The sequence below is a fragment of the Vidua chalybeata genome, chromosome 9, assembly GCF_026979565.1.
Source record: "Vidua chalybeata isolate OUT-0048 chromosome 9, bVidCha1 merged haplotype, whole genome shotgun sequence".
Taxonomy (NCBI): Eukaryota; Metazoa; Chordata; class Aves; order Passeriformes; family Viduidae; genus Vidua; species Vidua chalybeata.
This window is the reverse complement of record NC_071538.1, coordinates 5,171,085-5,196,476: the sequence shown is the minus strand read 5'-3', so window position 1 is coordinate 5,196,476 and position 25,392 is coordinate 5,171,085. Positions and strand designations below refer to the sequence as shown.

Here is a 25,392-nt window from a genome sequence, read left to right as displayed (position 1 = left end):
TTGTGTTGCTATGAGATAGCACATCACATAACTCAGACAGGTTCTCAGTGATGAGACCAGCTTGCAAATTAGCTAAACAACAATTTAGTCCTAATGGTGACCAAAAATAACCAGATAAAACCTAAAAAGCAAAAAAAAAAAAAAAAAAAAAAAAAAAAAACCAAAAAACAAAAACCAAAAAAAACCAAACCCCAACTGATGTCGTTGTGCATGAACAAAACCTCCAATCTATAGGATTGCAGGAATTCTCCAAAAACCTTTATCTTATGTAAAAAACCCAACAGCCCAAAGCTGTTATTTGCACTGGTTGCACCTGAAATCCTTTGCTGGCAGCCCTTCACTGGCAGCTGCAAACCCGGCTCTGCTGGCCTGGACTTAAACCACCACCCAAATTTCCAGCAGGGCCGTGCTGCCCCCTCACCTCCCTCAGCGGGGTGGGCAGCTCTGTCCCCTCTCACTGTGAGCCCACAGACACAACTCCTGGCCATTCTGTGCTGCCAGCCATGTGGGACATCCTGCAGGAGATGTGTCCCCTCCCTCCGTGCCCTGAGAGCCTCCCCAGGCTCCCCAGCAGTACCTCAAATGTGGGAGTTCTCAGGATTGAGCAGCTCAGGGGATCCATCTGCACGACCGGGTATTGACAGAGGATCCATCTGCACCATCGGGTTAGAACTGAGCAGGAGGGGCGAGCCAGGAGCTGGGCTGGGCTGAGAGAAGGACCTGCACAGCACAGCCCCCCCAGCAGAGCCCACTCCCCCCCCAGCACAACCTGCACAGCTCCCCCAGCACAACCTGCACAGCCACAGCCCCCAGCACAACCTGCACAGCCCCCAGCACAACCTGCACACCACAGCCCCCCAGCACAACCTGCACAGCCCCCAGCACAACCTGCACAGCCACAGCCCCCCCAGCACAACCTGCACAGCACAGCCCCCCCAGCACAACCTGCACAGCCCCCAGCACAACCTGCACAGCACAGCCCCCCCAGCACAACCTGCACAGCACAGCCCCCCCAGCAGAACCTGCACAGCCCCCAGCACAACCTGCACAGCACAGCCCCCCCAGCACAACCTGCACAGCCCCCAGCACAACCTGCACAGCACAGCCCCCCAGCACAACCTGCACAGCACAGCCCCCCCAGCAGAACCTGCACAGCCCCCAGCACAACCTGCACAGCACAGCCCCCCCAGCACAACCTGCACAGCACAGCCCCCCAGCACAACCTGCACAGCCCCCAGCAGAACCTGCACACCACAGCCCCCCCAGCACAACCTGCACAGCCCCCCAGCACAACCTGCACAGCCCCCCAGCACAACCTGCACAGCACAGCCCCCCAGCACAACCTGCACAGCCCCCAGCACAACCTGCACAGCCACAGCCCCCAGCACAACCTGCACAGCCCCCAGCAGAACCTGCACACCACAGCCCCCCCAGCACAACCTGCACAGCACAGCCCCCCAGCACAACCTGCACAGCCCCCCCAGCACAACCTGCACAGCCCCCCCAGCACAACCTGCACACCACAGCCCCCCCAGCACAACCTGCACAGCCCCCCCAGCACAACCTGCACAGCCCCCAGCACAACCTGCACAGCCCCCCCAGCACAACCTGCACAGCCACAGCCCCCCCAGCACAACCTGCACAGCACAGCCCTCAGCACAACCTGCACAGCCCCCCCAGCACAACCTGCACAGCCCCCCCAGCACAACCTGCACAGCACAGACCCCCAGCACAACCTGCACAGCCACAGCCCCCCCAGCACAACCTGCACAGCCACAGCCCCCCCAGCAGAGCCCACTCCCCCCCAGCAGAGCCCACTCCCCCCCCAGCCTGGCCACGGTGCCGCTGCCCCGTGCAGGAGCCTGACAGAACAAGAGGTCACAGCCTCAAGTTACGTCAGGGGAGGTACAGGTTGGGTATTAGGAAAAAAAAATTCACCAAAAAAATAATAAAGTACTGGAATTGTCTTCCCTGGGAGGTGGTGGGATCACCATCTCTGATGTGTTTAAAAAAAGACTGGACATGGCACTGGGTGCTGTAGTCTGGTTGAGGTGTTGGGGCACAGGTTGGACTTGATGATCTAGGAGGTCTCTTCCAACCTCATCATTCTGTGATGCTGTGACTCTGAGCCACCCCTGTCCCCAGCAAGGTGTCAGGGAGCAGGAGCATTGTCCCCACTCAGAACATCAGCACAGCTCCAGCCGTGCTCTCCTGCAGATGTTTTTGGGTGGAAAGAGGTGAAGGGAGGACTCTGCATTCCCCACGTCTGCAGCAGCAGAATCCCGAACAAAAGCTGCCTTCCCACAGCAAATCAGAACTTCTGTGGCACACAGGGCAGGCTGGAGCCGTGCCCTGGGCACAGCTGGCACGGGCAGGGGCACGGCAGTGCCTGGGGACTCTGCCCACATCACCCACACCACGCAGCCCGAGGGCACCACGCAGAGCAGGGCAGGTCCCGCAAACCCCACTGGGCACTGCACCCCGCTGCTCCACGGAGAGAACCAAGAGTCAGAGTTCCAGGAGTCCCCCGTGCCCCTCAGAGCCAAAATCCCCTTTGGGAATGCTCCCTGAGGCCTGAGGAAGCAGCAAAACCCCTGGCAGTGAAGCTTGGCTCCTAAAGCCAATGCTGACCTTAACCCCAGACCCCAAACTTAGTCAGGGATAAAAAGATGGAGCTGCAAATCAGGAGCTATTAGAAACAGAATCAGAGTTCTTGATTTCTGCTTCGAGAGAAGCCCCCTCCTCACCTCTCTTTTATTAGAGGAAGGTGGAAATTAAAATTAAATTGCTCTGAGCAATTTCATACTTGGTGCCAAAGCAGAGGAGGACTGAGACCTCCAGAAAATATGTGGGCTTTGCCTTCATATTTAATAATTTAACCGAGGCAACTTTCCTTCTTGAATCCAAACTCAGAACCTTGCCAAGGAAATGCTGATCCTAGGTCAGGAACGGGTCACACTTCCCAGGAAGAGTCTCAGTGCCATGTCCAAGGATTGGCAGCCCCACCAAGCCCTGGTCCTGCGGTGTTTTCCCCCAGGAGATTTAAGGTTACAGATTTAATTAGGCCGGCGTGGCTTGTACAGGATGTCTGATTTCAAAGTAAAATCGGAGCATTATCCATAATGTTATGCAAAGCACCATAGCAACAGCGAGGAGCCTTCGAAGAAATGCTAATGAGGGGAGAAATGCTAATGAGGGGAGAAATGCTAATGAGGGGAGCTGTTCTGCACAACCCGGCCTGGCCAAGCGAAAACAAACACCCCACTTAAAATTCCTAACAAGAACTCACACATTCCTGCATCAGAAAAACCCCACTGCCAGAAGTGCCTTATCAAAGCATCCCAGAGAAATTCCTGATCAAAGCATCCCAGAGAAATTCCTGATCAAAGCATCCCAGGGAAGGGCACAGGATCTGCCTCGGGAACAGACTCCCCAAACCCCACCGGGCTGGCTGAGGGCTCCTGGAAGGGCTGGGATGTCCACCCGGGGTCCCAGGGAATGTGGAACCTGCTCCCAGCACACAGACCCAGGCTCCAGAGGCACAGGAAAACCTGATAAAGTTGGGAATAAAGCCCCCAAGCCCCAAGCCTTTTGCTGAAGGACACAAAACACGTGCATGGCAAATAAAGGGTTAAATCACAGAATCTGCTGAGCTGGAGGGGATCCACGAGCGACCCTGAGCCCTGCACAGGACAGCCCCACGAGTCACCCTGTTCCTGAGAGCATTTCCAGGCTCTGGGGGTCTGTCAGGTTTGGGCAGAACCATTCCAAACAGAAGATTTTACCAACTCAGGGACCCCAACCCTTTGTTTTGCATCCCAGGTTACGACAAGGACAGAGCAGTGCAGTGAACACTTGGATAAACCAAACTGATTGGGACTAAATCAGCCTAATGAGCTTCAGAAACTTGTTAAAAGGCTGAATTAAGCAGATGCAGGGCTGCAGTGTAAGCCCTGAGCAGCCACCACAGCCCGGGTGAAGGTTTCCCGGGCAGGGATTGGCACCAGCCCCTCGAAGCCCCCGAAGTGCTGTGATCAGAGGTGTGGGAGCACCTGGAGCACAGCGAGGAGGTGAGCTTGGCCAGCAGGGCTGCTCAGGAGCGGGCTGGCCAAGCTCAGCATCCCAGCTGGGTCTGAGCACCAGGCACAGACCAGCTGAGCTGGGCTCAAATCTGCCTTCGGGTGGGCACAGGCTGTCTGCCAGGCCCTGCTCCTGCTCTGCTCCCATCTGCTCACCTGGACACCAGTCCTGGGCCTGCTGCTGGGGAGGGCTCGCTAACACAACACCAGGGGTGAGGACCCGGAATTCATCCAGGAAAATGGAAAAAGCAGCCTGAAAACTGGACAAAACCACCCAGGAACGAGTTCAAAAATGTCTTTTCCCTCCCCAAAGCCACCGGATCTTGATTCAGTCCAGTCTGAAAGCTCCGGCTGTAACAGAGCTGTCCAAGGTACAATTACAGGCAAACTGACCCTTAACATGGATTATCCTAAGAAAAGGGAATTCTGCAATGCCACTCCACTTTAAATCCACACTTTCTAGTTATTTAGACAGCTGACACTTTGAAATAAATGCAAATAAATGCCAGTTTCCTGAGGCACATCCCATTCCTCATCCTCTCACTGTGGCCTCAGCTCTACTGGAAATTCTAGGATTTAGCAGCTGCCTTTAATATTTTCCAAGCATGACAGTAATAGAGCAGGAGAGAACGAGCAAAGTGACAGTAGCACCTGGAGAGTTTCAGACCAGCTTTCAGATGACACATTAAATTCAAACACTGGCTCATTCAAAGCAGGGTTCAATATTATAATCTATAAATCAGTATTTGCTTTGCAAAATGTAATGGAAAATGCTAATAGGATTTACTTGTGAAATGAAATTGGATTACTGTTATCTATTTTAACTTGATTTGGTGGAGCATTCCTTCAGCACCAACCAGCAGCTTCAGTGGCTCCTCTCCTTTCGTGTCCCCCCATCCTTTTGGAATTCAGGCAGATTCTCGGGCCACCCATTTTCAAAGGGGAATTAGGGAGGGCAGACATAAATCAAGTAGGAAATGTAGATGGTGGTGTATCAAGCAGTGTAATGAACCCCCTGTGAGCCATCAGAGCCACGGCATGAGAGCCAGGAGCTCCCCGTTTGTGTGGGGCTGCGAGCTGCCCAGCCCAGAACCCTGAATTTCACAGACTCCTTCAAACCTGGTCATTTCCGTGTCCCTGCCCGGGTGACTGAACAGCCTCTCCGTGCCCTGAGCAGCCACGTGCCAGCACCTCCCTGCACCAGGAATGCAGCCAGGGAATGGCACTGGGAATACAGCCAGGGAATGGCACCAGGAGTGGAGTCAGGGAATGGCACCAGGATACAGCCAGGGAATGGCACCAGGAGTGGAGTCAGGGAATGGCACCAGGAGTGGAGTCAGGGAATGGCACCAGGAATGGAGTCAGGGAATGGCACCAGGATACAGCCAGGGAATGGCACCAGGAGTGGAGTCAGGGAATGGCACCAAGAATGCAGCCATGGAATGGCACCAGGAGCACCATCATGGAATGGCACCAGGAATGCAGCCAGGGAATGGCACCAGGAGCGGGTGAGAACAGCAGCAGAGGAAAAGAACTCACAGAATCGTTTAGGCTGGAAAAGACCCCCAAGACACCAAGTCCAACCTTCCCCCAGCACTGCCAAAGCCACCACTGAGCCACGTCCACAGGCACCAAATAAAAGGATGGAATTTCTGGGGAGGAAGCCTTGCTCTTGTCAGTTTGTTATGGAAATGGAGTGCCACTGCATTGTCCCCGTGCCCAAGGAGCCCTGGTGCCACTGAACGGGAGCAGTCTGGGCAGCAGGGAATGCCCCAGGTGACAGCAGCAGCCCCACAGCGACAGGGGATGAGGGGCTTTGCTGCCCACATCAGCTGGGACAAGGCCTCTGGGGCAGACACAACGCTGACACCTCATATTTGTGACCAATAAAGCTGCCACAGCGACTCCAAAACCAGAAACTAACCACACGCTGGGTAACTGAGCTTAACCAAAGAAAACTCAGAATGAACAAGAGAAATTATTCACGTTGTCTTGCCTGAGTTTTCTCAGATGTTGGAGGGAAAAAGAACATTTCACATCATGCTGAGTGCTAAATCAGACTCAGAGCCAAGCTGAGAGCACCTCCTCGGTGCGGAAATCCCACCAGGTCAGAGCTGCTGGTGCCTCCACCACCCAGCAGGGTCCCCAGAGCAGCATCCCTCTGCCCGCAGTGGGACTGCATGAACACCCAGCTGCCTCCTCTGGGAGCAGCTCACGCTCCCGTGGAGATCAGGCCCCATCCAAGCACCCAAGCAGAGGTTCTCATCTCCTCACATCACTTCCAGCACCACCACGACAAAGAGAAACCAGCAAGGGCTCGGCCCAACATCCACAGCAGCCACCAGAACCCGCTCAGATCATCACCCAAAAATGAGAGTCTGCACCTCGAGCTCGCTGGGGCCGCCTTGGTGACACCCAGGTGGCACAGCTCCCTCAGCCACTGTGACAAAGCCAGCAGCTCCAGTTTGCTACTCCAGACTCTCCTTCTCCACCACACTGAGGGAATAACAAATAACAGCACTTACAGTTTACTGTGACTTTTACTTTTTTCACGTCTGGGACCGAGACATCGTTTTCTGCACTGCACTCGTACTCCCCAGCCTGGTCTCTGGTGATGCCGTAGATGTCCAGGTACTGCCCGCTCTCGAAGGGCTTGGCTGAAATGAAATGGTCACAGGAAGAAATTACTGCAGGCTGAGCACACAGCTCCTGACATCCAACACCTGCACGGCAGCCAGAGGGTTTAACACGCTCAGCCTCTGCGGCTTCCACGCAGCAACCCCAGCTCCGAGGGGAGCTGAAACTCCCCAGACTCCTGGAGCTGACCAGAGGCTCTCTCCTGACCCAGCTCCATAGAAAAGCTCAACAACCCGAGATACAGCAGAGTAATTTGTACCCGATGGGTGCCACGGAACAGAGCAGCTGTGGCAGTGCCCAAGGCCAGGCTGGACAGGGCTTGGAGCACCCTGGGATAGGGGAAGGTGTCCCTGCCATGGCAGGGGTGGGCAAGATGAGCTTTACATCCCCTCCAACCCAAACCAGCCCAGCACTGCCCCACTCCTGCCTTCCAAGCTGCAGCATCCCTGAGTGCTGATGGTTTGCAGGCGGGCAGAGCCCAGCCTGTCGCTGTTGGGCACGAAATGAGCACACAGAAGCTTGGTGAGCTCAAGAGAGAAAAAGAGAGGATTTTATTTCTGACCTCACAATATATGGAATTCCAAAAGCAACAGTGGGCTGGAGGATGGAATTGCCACCTCTCCAACCACACTGGTCAAACCAAGAGTCCATCAATTCTCTCCTCCCACAAAGAAGGATGCAAAACAATCATTGTTTACATGAACAGTGTGAGAACTCTTGTAGAAATATGTAAACATTATCAGAAGGCTGAAGAAGTTTTATGAGAACTGTAAAACTTTCAAAAGAACTATAAAAGAAAACTTACACTTTTAAAAATCAGGGTAACAGCAGCCTGCCCTGCAGGATGGAGCAAAGCCAGCTCAGGGCCAGCTGCAGGGACCAAAGCCACCCCTGGAGCAGCTGATCCCAGCCAGCTGATCCAATGATTAACAGCTCTCCTTGGCCACAGGACCCAGAGGAATGGGATTTGGGCCTCACACAGGAATAGGGACAGTCCGTGAGTGATTCCCAGGACAGGCAGGGATCTCCTGCTGGGAAACGACAGAGAACCAAACAGAAACACTGGTGTCCATGCCTGCTCTGTGCCCTGGAGCCCACTGGGAATTGTTCACAGCCAGGAACACTGGCCCAGCTCAGCTGGAACCCACCAGGAATTGTTCACAGCCAGGAACACTGGCCCAGCTCAGCTGGAACCCACCAGGAACTGCTCACATCCCTGGAACACTGGCCCAGCTCAGCTGGAACCCACCAGGAACTGCTCACATCCCTGGAACACGTTTGTCCCCACCTGACACGGGGCACAGGCGCTTCCCCAGCTCCCGAAATCCCAGCCCCTCCCAGCCTTCCCCTGCTGTTCCCACCTGGCTGGGAGTGTTTGGTGTCCCTCAGCTGGAGCTGCTCCCTGCTCCCAGCTGTGCTCCCAGCCTCTCCATGGCCAATTAACAGGTTTGGGTTCCTCACGAGGTGCTCACCACAGCACAAACCCCAAAGAGTTCAGTGCCATTATTATTGCAGCACAGCCTCTCACAGCAGCCACCACCACAGATGCTGGAAATTATAGGTGTAACGGTTTAAAAGCCTTGCTGGAAGTGTTTTCCCAGCCTGAAAGCCTTTAATTGGCTGTTAATAACTGTGGCTTTGGGGGCAGTGGGGACAAGGCAGAGCTGCTATGTCATGGCCATCAAGGGGTGAATTATTGCTGTGTAATAATTCACCAGGGCTTGGCTGGCTCTGGAAAGAGGGGGAAACGTTGGGCTGGCTCTGAACACTGAGGCTCTGACATATCTCCTGAGATCCACACTCTGCTCATTCAACACTGCAGCGTTTCTCAGGTAAAAATGAGCTGGTATCTGTGGGAATAAGCTCAGCCTGCACTGAAACTCTCATTTTCATTGCATTCCATAAGTTATTAATGAGTTCATCTACTTCTATTGAAAAGTAAGAAATGCTTCCCATTTATCATGAAATTGTCAAAAAGGAAAAGATCCTGCTCGTTTCTGTGCAACGCTTTTGGGCAGGTTTAGTTTGTATCTCTAAGATTTTGATCTCACTCTTGTCCCTCAGTTCCTTCACAAAGCCCCAGTCATTTGACCATCTTAGCTGCAGTATTCTTCTCCTGACAAGTGTATTTTAAAGAGAAATTTTTAAAGGATTTTAAGAAGGCCTGAGGATTCCTAGGAATGCCTTTAATTGTTCCTGAAGGGATGCTCAACCTTCTGAAATGGCCCTTTTCTGAGGAGTGTCCCTCAGAAAGGCCCAGCTGCAGGGTAATGTCACCTCACCCCGAGCGATGGCTCCTGGCACTGAATTTCCTTTAATTGGATCCTAACACCAAACCTCCCAAGGCTGGTACCTACAAGTCCTGTTCGAAAGAAAAGGCCAAAATTCCCATAACTGAGCCCAGAGGACGTGGCCCTTCCCAAGCAGAGCTGTGCTTTGGGAAGTTTTGGGAGTGATTTTACTGCTGATCCAAAGGCAAAGGGAGGAATGCCACCCAGCCGTTTCCATTGGGTGCTCTGCTGTCTTTAAACTGTTAATTAATGCCCTCATTTACTCCCCTGGAGCTCCTGGGGAGCCCCAGCCCCGTGTTTGATAGCAGGGACCATTGATTTAATGACAAGCTATGCCTTCATCAGCTGAGCAATCCCCCAGGATAACCAGCAGGACATTAAATTCTTATCAAATACTCATAAAAATCCTCCGCTCCCTGAGGGGCTGCAGGAAGGACTGACCCACCCGAGCCACCAGCCGTGCCCATGAATGTCACTGCTCTCAGGAGGGGCTGAGGGAGGAGGCTGAGGCCACCTGAGCCATCCCACGTCCCAGGGAATGCAGGTTTTGGGTGTTTTCCAGGGAACATTGCTCATCCATGCTTCCAGCTGACCAGGGCTTCCTCCAAAGGAACCTTCCACGGGAGCTGTGGCTGTCCCTGGATCCCAGGCCAGGCTGGGCAGGGCTTGGAGCTCCCTGAGGTGGCACTGGGTGGGCTTTAAGGTCCCAACGCAAACCATTCCAGGATTCCTGACCCAGGAGAAAATAATCCCTGGGTTTGAGCTCCCTGGGCCAGAGCAGCAGCAGAAGGAGGTCCCTGCCAACTGAACCTGGAGCTGCAGAATCAGGAAGGTGCAGTTTGCCACTGAGCTCCTTCCCACAACGTGGTTAATTCTGGAGCAGCCCCTCTGTGTGAAGGGCAGGCAGGGGCAGAGCAGCTCCTCTCTGCTCAGAGATCCCACAGTGCACAATTGCTCTGCTGGGGGAAAACAACGGCGATATCCTCCCCAGCAACATCTGCTCCCTGTTTGGGAGTTAGCAAGAAAAAAGAAGCAAGCCAGGAACTTCCTTCTAAAACTTCCAGCTTTAAAGCCATCTGTAAGCAGGAGATGGAGCATTTGAAGGGCTCGCCCTGTGTACACAGGCAAAGCCCTGGAAATCCCACAATAATTCCTGTCAGTTGAGGATTTGCAGCCTGGAAATCCAGGTCTGAAGCACTTGCACTTCAGCAGAGCCCTTCTCCTTTCTGTCAGGGCGGTGGCTCCGGGGCAGGGGAGCCCAGGCTCTGGCAGGGCTGGGTTTGCTTCCTGGGATTTAGGGGGGCTTTTCTCAATCCCTCGCTGTTTCTCCCTGTTCTCAGAGAACGGGAGTGTTCTGCAGTGCTGGACGGAATGAACGCCGAGTGTCCTGGTGCCAAGGGCCTGCCTGGCATTCCACGTGGGAAAATCTGCCTTATCCACAGTTTCTGGAGCCCTGCTCCTCCCAGTGCAGGCCTCTCCCCACATCCAGTCATCCTCCTGCTTTGGGAAAGCTGCTGGCCAGGAATGATGGAGATAAAACCCTGAGAACAAGGGAAGAGAGCAGGGAAGAGCTGGGAAATGTGGAACTGGAAGTAACCAGGAATCCCAGAATCCTGGAATGGTTTGGGTTGGAAGGGATCTGAAATCCCACCTCGCTCCACTGTTCCAGGAGGGACACCTCCCACTGTCCAGGAGCTCCCAGCCCCATCCAGCCTGGCCTTGGGCACTGCCAGGGCTCCAGGGGCAGCCACAGCTGCTCTGGGCGCTCAGGGCCTTGCAGGGAAGAATTCCATCCCAGTGTCTGACCCGAAGTGACCCTCCTTCACCTTAACTCCACTGCCCCGTGCTGTCCCTGCCTCCCCCGAGCATCCCGTTCCTTCCCCCGCTGGGGAAGCTCCCCTTGGGAAACTTCTGCCAAAAGCAAAGTGGAAAAGAATTTTGATGCACGGCACCTGGATTTTGGCGAGGAGGAACGTTTTATCAGGAGGTTTCTGAGTGCCAGTTGCTGCTGCTGCCTGCAGAGCTCTGCCCAAGCACTGGTGGGACACGGCAGAGCTAAAGCTGGAGCGGGGTCCCCGGCAGAACTTCATCCTTTAACATTCTGCCTTCATTCCTAAACTATCGATGCTGCACTTTGCTGGGAAATGTCAGAACAAAATAAGTAATACCTGCAATTTATTCGGGTGACATTTCAACAATACAGATTTGGAGATTACAGCCCGCAGCCCGACGCTGTTACGCTGAGTGGGGAGATTTGCTGGATTTACATAATGGGGCTGTGTAATGAATATTTATAGAATGCGAGCATTTACATAATGACTGCAAGTTAAACATGCACAGTAAAGATTCCAGGCCAATAATTTACGGACTAAGTTTAAAAATCACCTTGAAATGCATTTTATTTTTATTCCTACGAAAGGTTCAATTTATCTCTTGTTCAGAAAAATTGAATCCGACCTCATGCGAGTCGAGGCTGTGTTGATGTAAATCACGATCATATCCTGGAATTAGTCTACATTGAGTCATTTGTATTCAGAGATTTCAGTTCCTTATCTTTTAGCAGCAGCTTTGACAAACAATTTGAGAATATTCTAAATATGCTTGGTTAATATAATTTAGTGCTGGATGGGAGACGCGCTGCCTGCCTGGGAGCCTCATTAGTGCCGCTGGGAATTACAGGAGAACGGGCAGGAATTAGCAAGTGCAGATGAAGCTGGGGCAGGAGGGAGGTGGGGTGCTGCAGACAGAATGCCAAGCACGGCTCTCAGGCGCGGGGGCTCTCGGCTCTCCTGCCTCTCCTCCCTGATGGAGCCAGGCCGGGTTTGCTGGCAAGGGCTGCGCTGCCACTGGAGCCTGTCTGCCCCAGGGCACGGAGCTGCTGCCCTGGCACCGACCATCCTGCTGCCAGCGGGGCACAGAGCAGTCCCTGGCACCCCTGGGCTTGCTCCCATCACGTCTGACAGCATTCCTGAGCAAGGAGCCCTTTGGAGACCGTGCTCTCCCTCTCCAGACCCAGCTGGGTCTGTGAATCCCCGGGGGACACCGAGGGCACGGAATCCCAGATCTCTGGGGATGGAAGTGTCCAAGGTGGGGATGGAAGTGTCCAAGGTGGGGATGGAAGTGTCCAAGGTGGGGATGGAAGTGTCCAAGGCGGGGATGGAAGTGTCCAAGGTGGGGATGGAAGTGATCAAGGCGGGGATGGAAGTGTCCAAGGTGGGCTTGGATGGGGCTTGGAGACAGGAGCACATGCAGGGGGGTCGCTGAAAGCCCTTCTGACTCCCTGCATTCATTGCCACAGGTTCATTTGGGTTGGGCAGTCCCCCTGGGGTCCACCACTGACCATGTCCCCAGGTGCCACCTCTTCATTTTGCCTGAGCTCCAGAGGAGGATGCTCTGCCTCCTCCTCAGCCCCTGCTGCAGCCTGAGTGCAATAATTCTCTTTTTCTCCTCCTCCCTCTCCAGGAACGTCACCCCAGCTCCTTTCTGCAGCCACTCGAATGCTTTAAGCCATTAATCCAAAGTATCACCAGGGCTTCCAATAAAATTTTATTTGACATTTAGTTAAAATCCATTTTCTGCTACAACTGAATTTTTCCTCCAGTCCCTTGATGGACACTTCAAGCCGAATTCATTGTCATTGTTCTAAAGGTCAAAAGTGAGGGTTTTTTCCCTGATCCTGCTTTGTAAAGCCAACTGTTCCTCAGGATGATGAGAGGCTGTGGCAGCCCACGGAACCCTTCTCGCCTGTAATTACACGGATTTTATACAGGCTGGGGGAGCAGAGCAACCCCTCACTGCAAAGCCAGCTCTGACTGCAGAGTCCCAGCGACAGAGGCAGCTCCAGTCCTGCCTGGGACAGAGCTGGGACAGAGCTGAGGAGCACAAAATCCTCATTTCCAGAGCAGGGATCTCCCCAGAGCCCCAGCTTTGCTCACAGGGAGCAGCTCCAGTGGCCCTGACACTGGCCAAAACCTTTCCTTTCAACGTGCTACGAGGAGCCAAGGGGATACATGGAAATATCAAACAGCAGGGATTCTTTCCATTGCCATTTTGTTCACAATTTTTCATACACATCATTTAATTCATTCAGCAAAACCATTCTGATGAACTGTTATCATGGAATAGTGGTTCAGTGGTGTGGAATCCTGGAATATCCTGAGGGAGGGAGCCACCAGGATCCTAAGTCCCAGCCCTGACACCCCAAAAATCCCGCCCTGTAGCAGTGGGAGAAATGAGAGTAAACTGAACCTACTGCATGACCCCTTCGTGTGCTTAACTCTCTTGTTTCCCTTTTCTAGAGAGCCCCTGTGCTCCTCATTTCATCCTAGCTTGGATTTTTACTGGAATTGTTTGATCCATGACTGTGATTACAACACATGTAAGGACACATATTCATATTTGGGGTGCTCTGTCCTCATTCCTGTGTTATGGTGATGCCTCAAGTTTGAGCTTTCATATTTCCCAGGCTCTGCACTGCATTGGTGTGTCACTCTGAACTCCACACTCAGTGCCAGCAGCTCTCCTCACAGCTCAGGCACACACAACAATCCTTTTCCAGCCCAGAACCAAGGACACAGCTGCAGCTTCAGCCCAGAAAGTGCAAACAGCAGGGAATGGAGGAGAGCAGCCTGGGAGGGTGGGACTGCAGCACCTGGAGCTGGAATTGGACACTGAACCCCAACAGGGAAATGGACCCAAACTTATAAAAGTGTGCAAACTCGTGACTCAGAGTCAACCAGCTTGGCTGTAGCCATGGCCGGGCTCTTGCAGTGCCCAAGGTGCGCCCTTTGAAGGTTCTTTAATAAATCCCTGCTTTGCTCCTTTGCTCTGCCCAGCCCCTGCTCCAGGCAGCCTCCCAGGGCATCACCGGCACCACGCCAGCCCTGACCCCCTTGTGTTGCCACTGGACACGTAAGACCACACCTCGAGGGCTGTGCCCAGTCCTGGCCCCTCAGTTTGGGAAGGACGTTGGGATGTTTGAGCACATCCAGAGGAGGCAGCGAGGCTGGAGAGGGGCTGGAACACAAACCCTGTGAGGAACGTTTGGAGGAGCTGGGGGTGCTCAGCCTGGAGAAGAGGAGGCTCAGGGGTGACCTCATTGCTCCCCACAGCTCCCTGAAGGGAGGTGCAGACAGGTGGGGTCGGTCTCTTCCACCGGGCAGCGCTGACAGAACAAGAGGTCACAGCCTCAGGCTACGGCAGGGAAGGTTCAGGTTGGGTATTAGGAAAAAAAAAAATTCACCGAAAGAATAATAAAGTACTGGAATTGTCTTCCCTGGGAGGTGCTGGGATCACCATTTCTGATGTGTTTAAAAAAAGACTGGACATGGCACTGGGTGCTGTAGTCTGGCTGAGGTGTTGGGGCACAGGTTGGACTTGATGATCTTGGAGGTCTCTTCCAACCTCATCGTTCTGTGATTCTGTGACTCTGTGAAATGAGTGCACAGGAGCTTGGGAAGTTCAAAAGAGAAAAAGACCCCATTTTATTCGAACATCTGGAGTTTATAGAATTCCAAAGGTGACCGTGGGTTGGAGGATGGAATTACCACCTCTCCAACCACACTGGTCCAAAGATCAATCAATCATTTCTCTCCACCCACAGGGAAATACACAAACTATTCTATTTACACATGAAATTCTGTGGGAGCTCTAACTCTCAAACACGTAAACATTATCAGAAGGCTAAAGAAGTTTTATGAGAACTTTAAAACTTTCAAAAGAACTATTAAAGAAAACACTTTTAAAAATCAGGGCAACACCCGCGGGTTCCCCAGGGCTCAGGGTGGGCAGAGCCCTGGTGCTGCTGTCCCCGTGCCCAGGCACTCACCCGAGGGGGAGATGTGTCTCCAGGAGATGGAGGGCTCTGGTTTCCCCGTGGCCAGGCACACCAGGGTGACGTTGCTGCCCTCGTTCACGACGATGTCGCTGGAGATCCGGAATATCTTGGGAGAGACTGCAACGAGACAGGGACAGGGAGTCAGGGGAGCTCGGGGCCACCAGCAGGGACAAAGCCCACCCAGGGGCAGGGGGAGCTGCAAAAGCTCCTGGGGGGGAGCACAGCGCTCTCCATCGCAGCCCAGGAGCTCAGCCCTGGACTGCAAACCCCACAAGCAGAAGCAGCAATTCCCCGTGTTTGTGCAGAGCAGGAGCTGCAGGAGAGCTCCCGGGGAGATGGATGCTCCTGCTTAAGGGAAGGCTGAGCTTGCTCCTGACAGCTTGTGAAGAAGACAAAATTAGGTTTTTCTGGTACTTTTAAAAATTAATGATGCTGTTCCAGCCACTCTGTGTGCACCTGGAGAACCCAAGGTGCTCACAAAGAGGACTAAAAGACATTTGTTTTGTTGTTTCCTCTTGCTCTGGGGCTCGTCCATTCCCCTAACCCAAGTGCCTGTCCAGCTGGGGCTTTTCTCTCCCAGATGTGTGCCTGGTTGTGCTGCATCCCAGCCCAAATGCCCCCGCCTGAAGCCGTGGCTGTGCCCGGACATCCCCTCGGGGGCTGGAAAGTCCAGCCCAGCTGGGCGCTGTGGGATCCCCCCTTGCTGATGTTCTCCAGCCCTTTCCCTGACCAGAGCTGGGCTCAGGCTGGCTCCAGCAAGCTGGGGATTCTCACCGCCAGTGCTTGTGCCTCTGCATGTGTGGGCAAAGGCACTGGGAGGCTGCGGGGAGCATTTCCGATTAGCAGAGAAACTCCATCCTTAGGGAGAGCTGTGGGGAAGGCTGATCCCAGCTCCTCTGCTCCAGAATCCCAAACACCTTTAGGATTTTGGGACTTTGGGCTGCATCCCCACCTCCCAGTGCTGGTTTGGTGTTTTTCCCAATTCCCTAAGGAGGCACGGGGGGAGAGGAGACGCTGCTCTCAGCAGCTCCACTGTCCCTTTCCTCCCGGCTGGAATTAATGCCGTGTCCAGCCCACCTGTGCCACTGCTCCTGCAGCTCTGACTGGGAGCTGGAGTCAGCAAAACACCTTCCAGAACATTCCTGAGCCCCCGGGATTCTGTGCAGCTCCCTCCACGTCACACCTTCCCTGACGGGGCTGCCACGGGGGCTGGCACAGGCAGGACTCTCCAGCTTTTGGCACACGGGAGGAATTTGCTTCTCCAAACACATTTTGTGCCCCTTCCTGCGAATCCCAGCGCTGAACATCTTCACCCAAAGGATGAACCAAGGCCATCCATTCTCCTCCTGCAGCTGGCTGGAGCCTTGGGATGGCAGAGCCCACTCCCAGCTGGCAGCACTGCTGGAACTGAGCAATCCCAGCCTGGGCTGGGCTGGGCTGGGCTGGGCTGGGGGGACCCCAAATCCCACCCAGTGCCCCCCCTGCCCTGGCAGGGACACCTCCACTGTCCCAGGCTGCTCCAGCCTGGCCTTGGGCACTGCCAGGGATCCAGGGGCAGCCACAGCTGCTCTGGCAATTCCATCCCAGCCCCTCCCCACCCTCCCAGCCAGGAATTCCTTCCCAATATCCCATCTAAATTTACCTTCTTTCAGCTTCCAGCCATTCCCTGTGTCCTGTCCCTCCCTGCCTTGTCCCCAGTCCCTCTGCAGCTCTCCTGGAGCCCCTTCAGGCCCTGCCAGGGGCTCTGAGCTCTCCCTGGATCCTTCTCCTCTCCAGGGGAGCACCCCCAGCTCTCCCTGGATCCTTCTCCTCTCCAGGTGAGCACCCCCAGCTCTCCCTGGATCCTTCTCCTCTCCAGGTGAGCACCCCCAGCTCTCCCAGCCTGGCTCCAGAGGGGCTCCAGCCCAGCACAGGCTGTCAGACAGGCACAAACCCTCCCCAGGTTTTGCTGAAGCCACGAAGATCTGACCCACAAGAAATGTGCAGGCTTTTGTTGCATTTTGGGGCTTCCCACCAGGAACTTTCCAGTCTTTCTGAGGGAAGATTGGAGCTGTGACATGGTAGAAGGTGGAGAATTTTCCAGACTTACAGGGTGCAGATTAAGTGATTTCCTTTCAAGTACAAGCTTTGTTCCATTCCTAATTGACTGGGCTCTTCTTTAATCTGGGCTTTACAGGGAGGAAATTAAATCAAACCTCGTTGAAGATGTCTGTGAGTCTCGTTACAATGACACTGAGCAGGTCACAGCATTGATGCATTTCCAACATAGAATTAGAAAGGAAATGAATCTGAGAGGTCCATTAATTAAAATAACCCCCAAATAAGCAGAGAGCTGCAGCCCAGTGCAATCCTGTCAAATGACAGAAGTGGCACAGTGTGAGCTGGGGCTCATGGCTCACCGTGGATGTTATTACTGGCAGTGATTTCCCAGGAACATCGTCCTTCCCGGGATAGAAATTGGCTTCCAAAGCAATTCTGGAGCCTCGCAGTTTGACACAAATCAGGATTTCTGCCGTATCAGTATGTGCTAATTTTTCTGCTATTTACTGGCTGATAGGGATCATTACATTCAGATCACTAAAATCTGTGGAATTTATTAATTATGCCTCAAGTATATGTGCAGCATCACAATGGAATGTTAATATTTATTAGGAATTTAAAAAATGTTTGTTTTGCATCCGTATTTCTTCCCACACCTCTAAAGACTCTGATCTTGGAGCAGATTTGGCATTTAAAATCTGCTCTGCTGAGCTTGGAGCGCACATTAAACCCATCACTGAGCTGCTCCCCACTTCAGCAGCTCCCACACAGATCACGTGGAGCTGTGAAGGTCAGGGGAAAAATTAAATAAAGCAGCAAATAAACATTTATTCAGAAAATGGATTAACGGAAGGCCAAAGAAATGAAATAATAAACAAGGATGAAGGAGGAATTAAACTCCCAAGTAAATTTGGTGCGGGGGTCCAACATGGGAAGTGCTTTGCAGTCATCTGGCTTTTTCTTTTCTAATGTTAAATTAAAGCATTAAATTAATGTTAATGCTTTAACGCAAACCCTTCCCTTTTTGCACAGTGCCTTTAATTTAAACTTTGCTTTTTTTGGACAGGGTGTGTGAGCAAAGGCTGGGAGAAGCAGGGATGGTCAGCCGTGGGAAAAGAAGGCTCAGGGGAGACCAGAGCTCACCGTGTTCCAGGAGTTACGGGGTTAAAGCAGGGGGAGAGCCCTTGCTAAAGGCTCCCTGTGCTGGGAGCGGGGGCTGGAGCTGTGTGTCAGGGAAGTGACTCGGGAGGCCCTGGCTGGGCTGAGAGCCCCCACAGTTCCACAGTGGATTCCACAATGGATTCCACAATGGATCCCACAATTCCACAGTGAATTCCACAATGGATTCCACAATGGATTCCACAATGGATTCCACAATGGATTCCACAGTTCCACAGTGAATTCCATAATGGATTCCACAATGGATTCCACAATGGATTCCACAATGAATTCCACAATGAATTCCACAATGGATTCTCCAATGGATTCCACAATGCATTCCACAATGGATTCCACAATTCCACAGTGAATTCCACAGTTTCACAATGAATTCCACCATTCTACAATTCCACAATGGATTCCACAATTCCACGGTGAATTCCACAATGGATTCCACAATGAATTCCACAATGGATTCCACAATTCCACAATGAATTCCACAATGAATTCCACAATGGATTCCACAATGGATTCCACAATGGATTCCACAATTCCGCAGTAAATTCCACAATTCCACAATTAATTCCACAGTTCCACAATGGATTCCACAATGAATTCCACAATGAATTCCACAATTCCACAATGGATTCCACAATTCCGCAGTGAATTCCACAATGAATTCCACGATGGATTCTCCAATGGATTCCACAATGCATTCCACAATGGATTCCACAGTTCCACAATGAATTCTGCAATTCCACAATGGATTCCACAATGAATTCCACAAAATGAATTCCACAATGAATTCCACAATGAATTCCACAATTCCACAATTCCACAATGAATTCCACAATGAATTCCACAAAATGAATTCCACAATGAATTCCACAATTCCACAATGAATTCCACAGTGAATTCTGCAATTCCACAATGAATTCCACAAAATTAATTCCACAATGGATTCCACAATTCCACAATGAATTCCACAATGGATTCCCCAGTTCCCTCCCGCAGCACATCCCTGGCAGCAGCAGGAGCTGCCCAGGCTCTGGGGGTGGCTGTCCCCTCCCCTGCTGTGCCCCGAGTGCTGCAGTGACACCCTGGGGACCCTCCTGGGCTGAGCTGCCTGCTGGAAGGGCTGGAAGCAGCAGGGGAGCCCTGGGCTCCTCTGGGGGACGGGATAAAATTGATTTCATCAGCGTGGGGAATAGCTGGAAATCACTGCCAGGACACAGGAAACAGATTCTTGCTCTTCCTTTTATGGCTTGGGCATAATAATTGGTTTTTATGACAAATCCATAGAAAAATTAAAATGTGCTTATGAGGGTGATTAAGCTCCATTCCCACTAACTGAGAATCCTCAGTCTTCCCTGCCACAAACCCCCCTCTCTGCCTCATGGGCTCAGGAATTTCAGCGTGGCAGGAAAACCCTGAATTCCCGTTCTTTCCTTCTCCTGTTCTTCCCGCTGTAATCAGAAGGACAAAGCAACTTGTGCCTGGAAAACCACACACAGCCAGGACAGTCAAGTCATGGAATGATGGAATCCTTAAGGCTGGAAAGGATCTCTAAGAACATCGTGTCTGACCATCATTTTGAGGGGGAAAAATGGGGAAAACACAACAGGGAATCAAAGGAAAGATTTAAGGAAAAAAACAAACCCAATGCAGGTTGCAGTGGAATAGTTAAATATTGTTAAAATGGTTCAAAATGTCAGGATTGCAGAGAAGCCCCCTAAAAGCTGGACTGTGCAAGGCTCACTCTGTCAGGTGAAAGTTCTGTGCTGCAAAATCCAGAACTGCCATCCAGAAGCTGCTTGGAAGGCTCCCAGAAACAGGGAACCACTGCAGGGGTGAAAACTGCCTGGATTTCACCAAATTCCACCAGTTATCCCAATAATTTCCAAATTATTTGTGTGACAAAATCCCAGAATTCCAGAATGGTTTGGGTGGAAGGGACCTCAAACCCACCCCTGCCATGGCAGGGACACCTCCCCCTGTCCCAGGCTGCTCCAGCCCCAGTGTCCAACCTGGCCTTGGGCACTGCCAGGGATCCAGGGGCAGCCACAGCTGCTCTGGGAATTCTATTCTATTCCAGGGCCTGCCCACCCTGCCAGGGAACAATTCCCAATTCCCAATATCCCATCTATCCCTGCCCTCTGGCACTGGGATCCATTCCCAGTGTCCTGTCCCCCCATCCCTGGTAAAATCAATCCTCCACCTCCCTGGCAAGCCCAGGCACTGTTTTCATCCTCAGCCCTGGAAACAACACCGATCCCCTAAACACTGGATGCCACACCCCAAGTCCCTGATTTTAAGCTAAAACCAACCCTAAACATCTCCAAGAATTATTTCCAACAAACTCCTTTGAGTAGTTGAACATCTTGCATCCTAAGTATCAATCCTGAAAAAGATAACTGTGCTTTCTGGGGTAGTAAAATTTTTTATCAATGCTCACTGAAAATTGCTCTGTTTTTTATAGCTCTTATATTTTTCTCATTTCATACTCAGACGAGCTCAATATTTACAGAGCAGTGAAATGCCCCCACCACAAGCACCATCTCCAGCGTGTCTTGAGCACAGATTTTAAATCAGGAGAGCTTTTCCAGCAGGAGTGCCCAGCCTGTGCTGGCACCAGCCCTCCCCTCTGACAATCAGTCACCAGCGGGGACAGCTCCCAACCCTTTTGCATTCCCATGATTAGTTCCTCCAGGCACTTTGATTGAAGAGCGTTGCCTAAAGGTCTCCACCTCCTCCTAATTAAACACAATTTGTCTCAAACACAGCAGCTTTGGCAAAGTGGGGCCGAGGAAATAAATGATGGGTGGGCTGGGAAGAGAAATGGTTTGATCTCGAGCCTTCATTTATTTCCAGTTCCTGTCAGCGCCCAGGCGTGACAAAAGGTCTCACAAAAGTGGCGCTTCCCTAAGTTTGGGATGGATCTTTTACCTCTCTGCTCTCCGTGGCAGTAACCATAATCTCTGCAAAGTCATGGGGCGTCCTTGGTGTTCAGAACTCTGTCTTCACCTGGCTTCTGTGCTCAGCCCACCCGAGACCAATTTGAGGGCGTTAGCAGGGCACGAGTGGAAAAGGGATGGTCCTGCTTGGGAATCCTGTGTGTCTGTGGGCTGTGCTCTCCACCTTCCCTCCTGCCAGGGCAGCTCAGCTGTCCCACTGGGACATTCCTGGACCACAGAGCACGAGGAGCAGGAGGTGCAGCTCCGCTTCTCCCACTCCCTGGAAAAGCTTTGAGACACTTCACAAGCTCCTTCCAGCGAGCAGCACTCTGCAATCAACGCTCTGCCAACTGTTTAATCATGGAAATGGAGCCAAAAAGTCATAAAGGGCAAAAATAACGATTAAAAAAAGCAACCTCCTGGTGGCTGGAGCCAAAGCCCTCCCAGCTGGGCACTGATTGCTGGCTGAGCAGGGCCCCACTGCAGGAGCTCATTAACACCCAGGGGTGGGACAGGGCTCTGGAAAAGCAGGGATGGCTTTCCATCCAGCACCAGTGAAGAGGGGAGCCAGTGAATTATTTCCTGGGCACTGGCACAGGCTGCCCAGAGAAGCCGTGGCTGCCCCTGGAATGCCCAAGGCCAGGTTGGGTGGGGCTGAAGAAGAATGATCCCAACTGTGAAAACAGTCAAAGGTTGAAATAATGCAAGATTTTATCTGGGTAAAACCAGTGCTCCCCTGGACTCATTTTATAAGTCAAGAAGACAAGACTTCTAAGGCAAGACAAGAAGAGAAGAGTTTACCCAGGGTAAGAAAGGGACAAACGGGTGGGACAGGATGAACATTTGTCAGTTAAACAGAGCCTGGATAAATCTGAATAAACCACTCTGAACACCTCTAAAGGCTCCTGGTGCCAGGAAGCTCCTGAAGGTCTCTGTGTTAGGGAGCTGCAGAGTGGAAGAGGCCAAGGAAATACCAGCAAAACCCCATCAATATCCCAGCACATGGATCCCAGCAAACACCTCCACCTTCCCAGGCTGCCAAAACCAGCCCTTCCCTCCTCCTGGGCCACCAGCCATGGGCCACACTGGCCCTGCTCCTCCAGAAGGTGTCAAAAAGCTGCTGGTATTACATAGGGACACACATTATCCCTTAAAACCCCACTGTTCCCCTTTCCCGACCACAACCTAAATCCTACAAGGTTCCAGTTCCAACCAGCAGCGAGAGCACCATTGTTTGCTCAGCCAGAAAAGCAATAAAATGTAATAATTCAAAATAAACTCGGATTTCCCTTCCTTTATCCTCGCAGACAAAGGAAGAGCAGCACCCAGGGTGTGCAGGCTGCTGGCTGCTGAAGGGGCTGTGCAAGTTTGGAGTCAGAAAGCCACGGAATGATGGAATATCCTGGGTTGGAGGGGCCCCCAGTATCACCAGTCCCACCCCTGGCCCTGCACAGACAGCCCAACGACCCCACCCTGTGCTCCTGGAGCTTTGGCAGTGCCCAGCATCCTCTGGGGGAAGAACCTTTCCCTAAAATCCAACCTAAACCTCCCCTGGCCCAGCTCCAGCTGCCCCTGCCCCTGTCCCTGAGGTTGGAATTTGTACACTCAAACAGGGATGTCCATCTTTTAAATACAAATTCCAACGTACTTGGGCAAAGGGATTTTCAGTGAAGGATTCCTGCCACACAAGAAGTGCCAAGAAAAGAGTTCTAGACTGGAAAATTAGAGGTAAAACCTCATCACTGCTCCTTACAGGCAAAATGAGAATATTAGAGGGTTGTGACAGGTAAACAGTGATATACCTGTTGCTGCTCGTGCTGTCACAGGAACTAAATAAAAGAGCTGTAATGATTTGAGATGATTTCTTGTAACTCTGCATTTTTCCTTTTGCAGAATTCTACAGGTTCAGTCTCTCTCCAGCGAGCCTGAATGACAGATTTACATCGTATTCCCAAGATAGTTATTAAAATAATTTCCCTTGACAGTTCTCTGGCTGCATCACTCCCCCTTCCCTGTATCCCAACCATATGGCTCTGCTTACTTCCCATTTTAAGCGTTTTGCTCTGATGTGAAAAGCAATTCCTGGTCCTTTCCTCTCAGCCCCAGCTCTCTCCCACCCATTCTAGAGCACAGCCCCACTGAATATTGGGAGCTGGAGGGACCCCCAAGGACCCCTGACTACAGCCCCTCAGGGAATTCCACCACGGAGCTGCTGCAGGGCTGGAGCCCCTCTGGAGCCGGGCTGGGAGAGCTGGGGGTGCTCCCCTGGAGAGGAGAAGGATCCAGGGAGAGCTGGGGGTGCTCCCCTGGAGAGGAGAAGGATCCAGGGAGAGCTGGGGGTGCTCACCTGGAGAGGAGAAGGATCCAGGGAGAGCTGGGGGTGCTCACCTGGAGAGGAGAAGGATCCAGGGAGAGCTGGGGGTGCTCACCTGGAGAGGAGAAGGATCCAGGGAGAGCTGGGGGTGCTCACCTGGAGAGGAGAAGGATCCAGGGAGAGCTGGGGGTGCTCACCTGGAGAGGAGAAGGATCCAGGGAGAGCTGGGGGTGCTCACCTGGAGAGGAGAAGGATCCAGGGAGAGCTGGGGGTGCTCCCCTGGAGAGGAGAAGGATCCAGGGAGAGCTCAGAGCCCCTGGCAGGGCCTGAAGGGGCTCCAGGAGAGCTGCAGAGGGACTGGGGACAAGACAGGGAGGGACAGGACACAGGGAATGGCTCCCAGTGCCAGAGGGCAGGGCTGGGTGGGACATTGGGAATTGGGAATTGTTCCCTGGGATGTGGGCAGGGGCTGGGATGGAATTGCCAGAGCAGCTGTGGCTGCCCCTGGATCCCTGGCAGTGCCCAAGGCCAGGCTGGAGCAGCCTGGGGCAGTGGAGGTGTCCCTGCCAGGGCAGGGGTGGGATGGGATGGGATTTAAGGTCCCTCCCAGCCCAGCCCAGCCCAGCCCAGCCCAGGCTGGGATTTTGTGAACCTGCAGCTCAGTTACACAACTCCCCCTTGGATGTCACTGCCTGCCCTGTCCCTTTCTCCTCATTTCACTGGAGAGCCCAGGGAAGGGTCCCCACCTCCCCATGGCCCCTGGGACCCTGATGTGATTTCCACTGTGAAGCAGCTGCTCCTCCCTGTGAGAATTCCCTGTGAGAATTCCCTGAGAGAACTCCCTGCCCTCGGGGATGGAACCTTCCCCTTTCAGGTTGAGTGAGGCAGAAGAGGGAGGAGGGCACGGACCCTGTCCTGCCCCAGCCCTGCCTCTCCAGCTGCCCTCTCCTGCTCTGTGCTGCTGCCCGGGCTCAGTGCACGGCCACCCTCACTCTGCTCAGGCGCTGCTCCGCGCCCTCATTTGTGTATTTGATTTCTCCCCGAGGCTCCTGTCCCTTCTGTGGGGTTTGCAGCCTGTTGTCACAGGCGCTCGCACTTTGATGTCACTGCAGAGGTGACATCATCTGGCCAATTGCAGGGCTGCGTGCTCTGGCACATCACCCCATCTGTGAAAAATGCATGTTTTATGATTGGCTTTTTGCAAATATCACAATGAATATTATATGTGTAGTGATAGAAGTTATGCTGTATTAATTCTCTTAAGTAGTGTGTTGAATATAGTTCTAGGTTATAATGTAATGTTAAAATAGAAACTATGATGTGTAAGATACTTTTCAACCAGCTCAAGAAAAGGGATAAGATAATCAAGAAACTCTTTGCACAGAGATAACAGTGACAGGAAATCTAAAGAGTTACAGCCTCCTTATCAGAAAAGACAAACATCCTTCCACCTCCTCTCCTCTTTATGGAACCACCAAGATTAAGGGGAAGAAGCTGACAAAAACCAGAAAAATTCTTAATTTGCAAGGGATTTATGCACCATGTATGAGATATATGGATATGCAACAGGCTGTGGCTTTTCAGGGTTGTTCCTTTGTTCACAAGGCAGGTTTTGGCAGCTCAGTGCCCAAAAACATCCGGACATCCCGAATTCTTTGCTTTTTATTGTCTCGTAATGTCCTAATCCTCATTGTCCACGTTTTTATTACTATGATTTTATTACTATTTTTATAACTATTTTATTACTAATAAACTTTTAAAATTTAAAAAAAAACAAGTGACTGGCGTTTTTCACACATGCATCGACTGAAATCCCTGCTGAGCCCTTCTGGGATCCCCAGGGGCTGAGCCTCCCTGTGCACAGGGAATTACTGACAGCCGCTCCCTTGGGAATGTTGGGAACAAGCTGCGCACCCACCTTGCAGCGGTTTGGCCCGGCTGTGTCTAATTTCTGGAAAGGAAAGGCAGGGCCAGTTGTGTCTGCATCACTCCAGCACGGGGATGTGGCTGCCATGCACCGTGACCCTTCCCAGAGAGGGAGCTTAGGCTGGGCTTTGGTGGGGTCAGCATTAAAAATGAGCGC

The 25,392-nt window shown here is 52.5% G+C and overlaps 1 protein-coding gene across 3 annotated transcripts in view; it reads right to left on the bottom strand.

The window, feature by feature from the left end:
* The window catches only part of NEGR1 (neuronal growth regulator 1), a 183,350-nt gene that overhangs the window by 65,401 nt on the left and 92,557 nt on the right, over nt 1–25,392 (bottom strand). For all 3 annotated transcript variants that reach the window (XM_053950113.1, XM_053950114.1, XM_053950115.1), the window contains exons 3-4: nt 14,835–14,960; nt 6,605–6,736 (exon numbers count right to left, since the gene is read on the bottom strand). In XM_053950113.1, the coding sequence (XP_053806088.1) occupies nt 6,605–6,736; nt 14,835–14,960 (258 nt within the window). The remainder of the gene's footprint in view (nt 1–6,604; nt 6,737–14,834; nt 14,961–25,392) is intronic.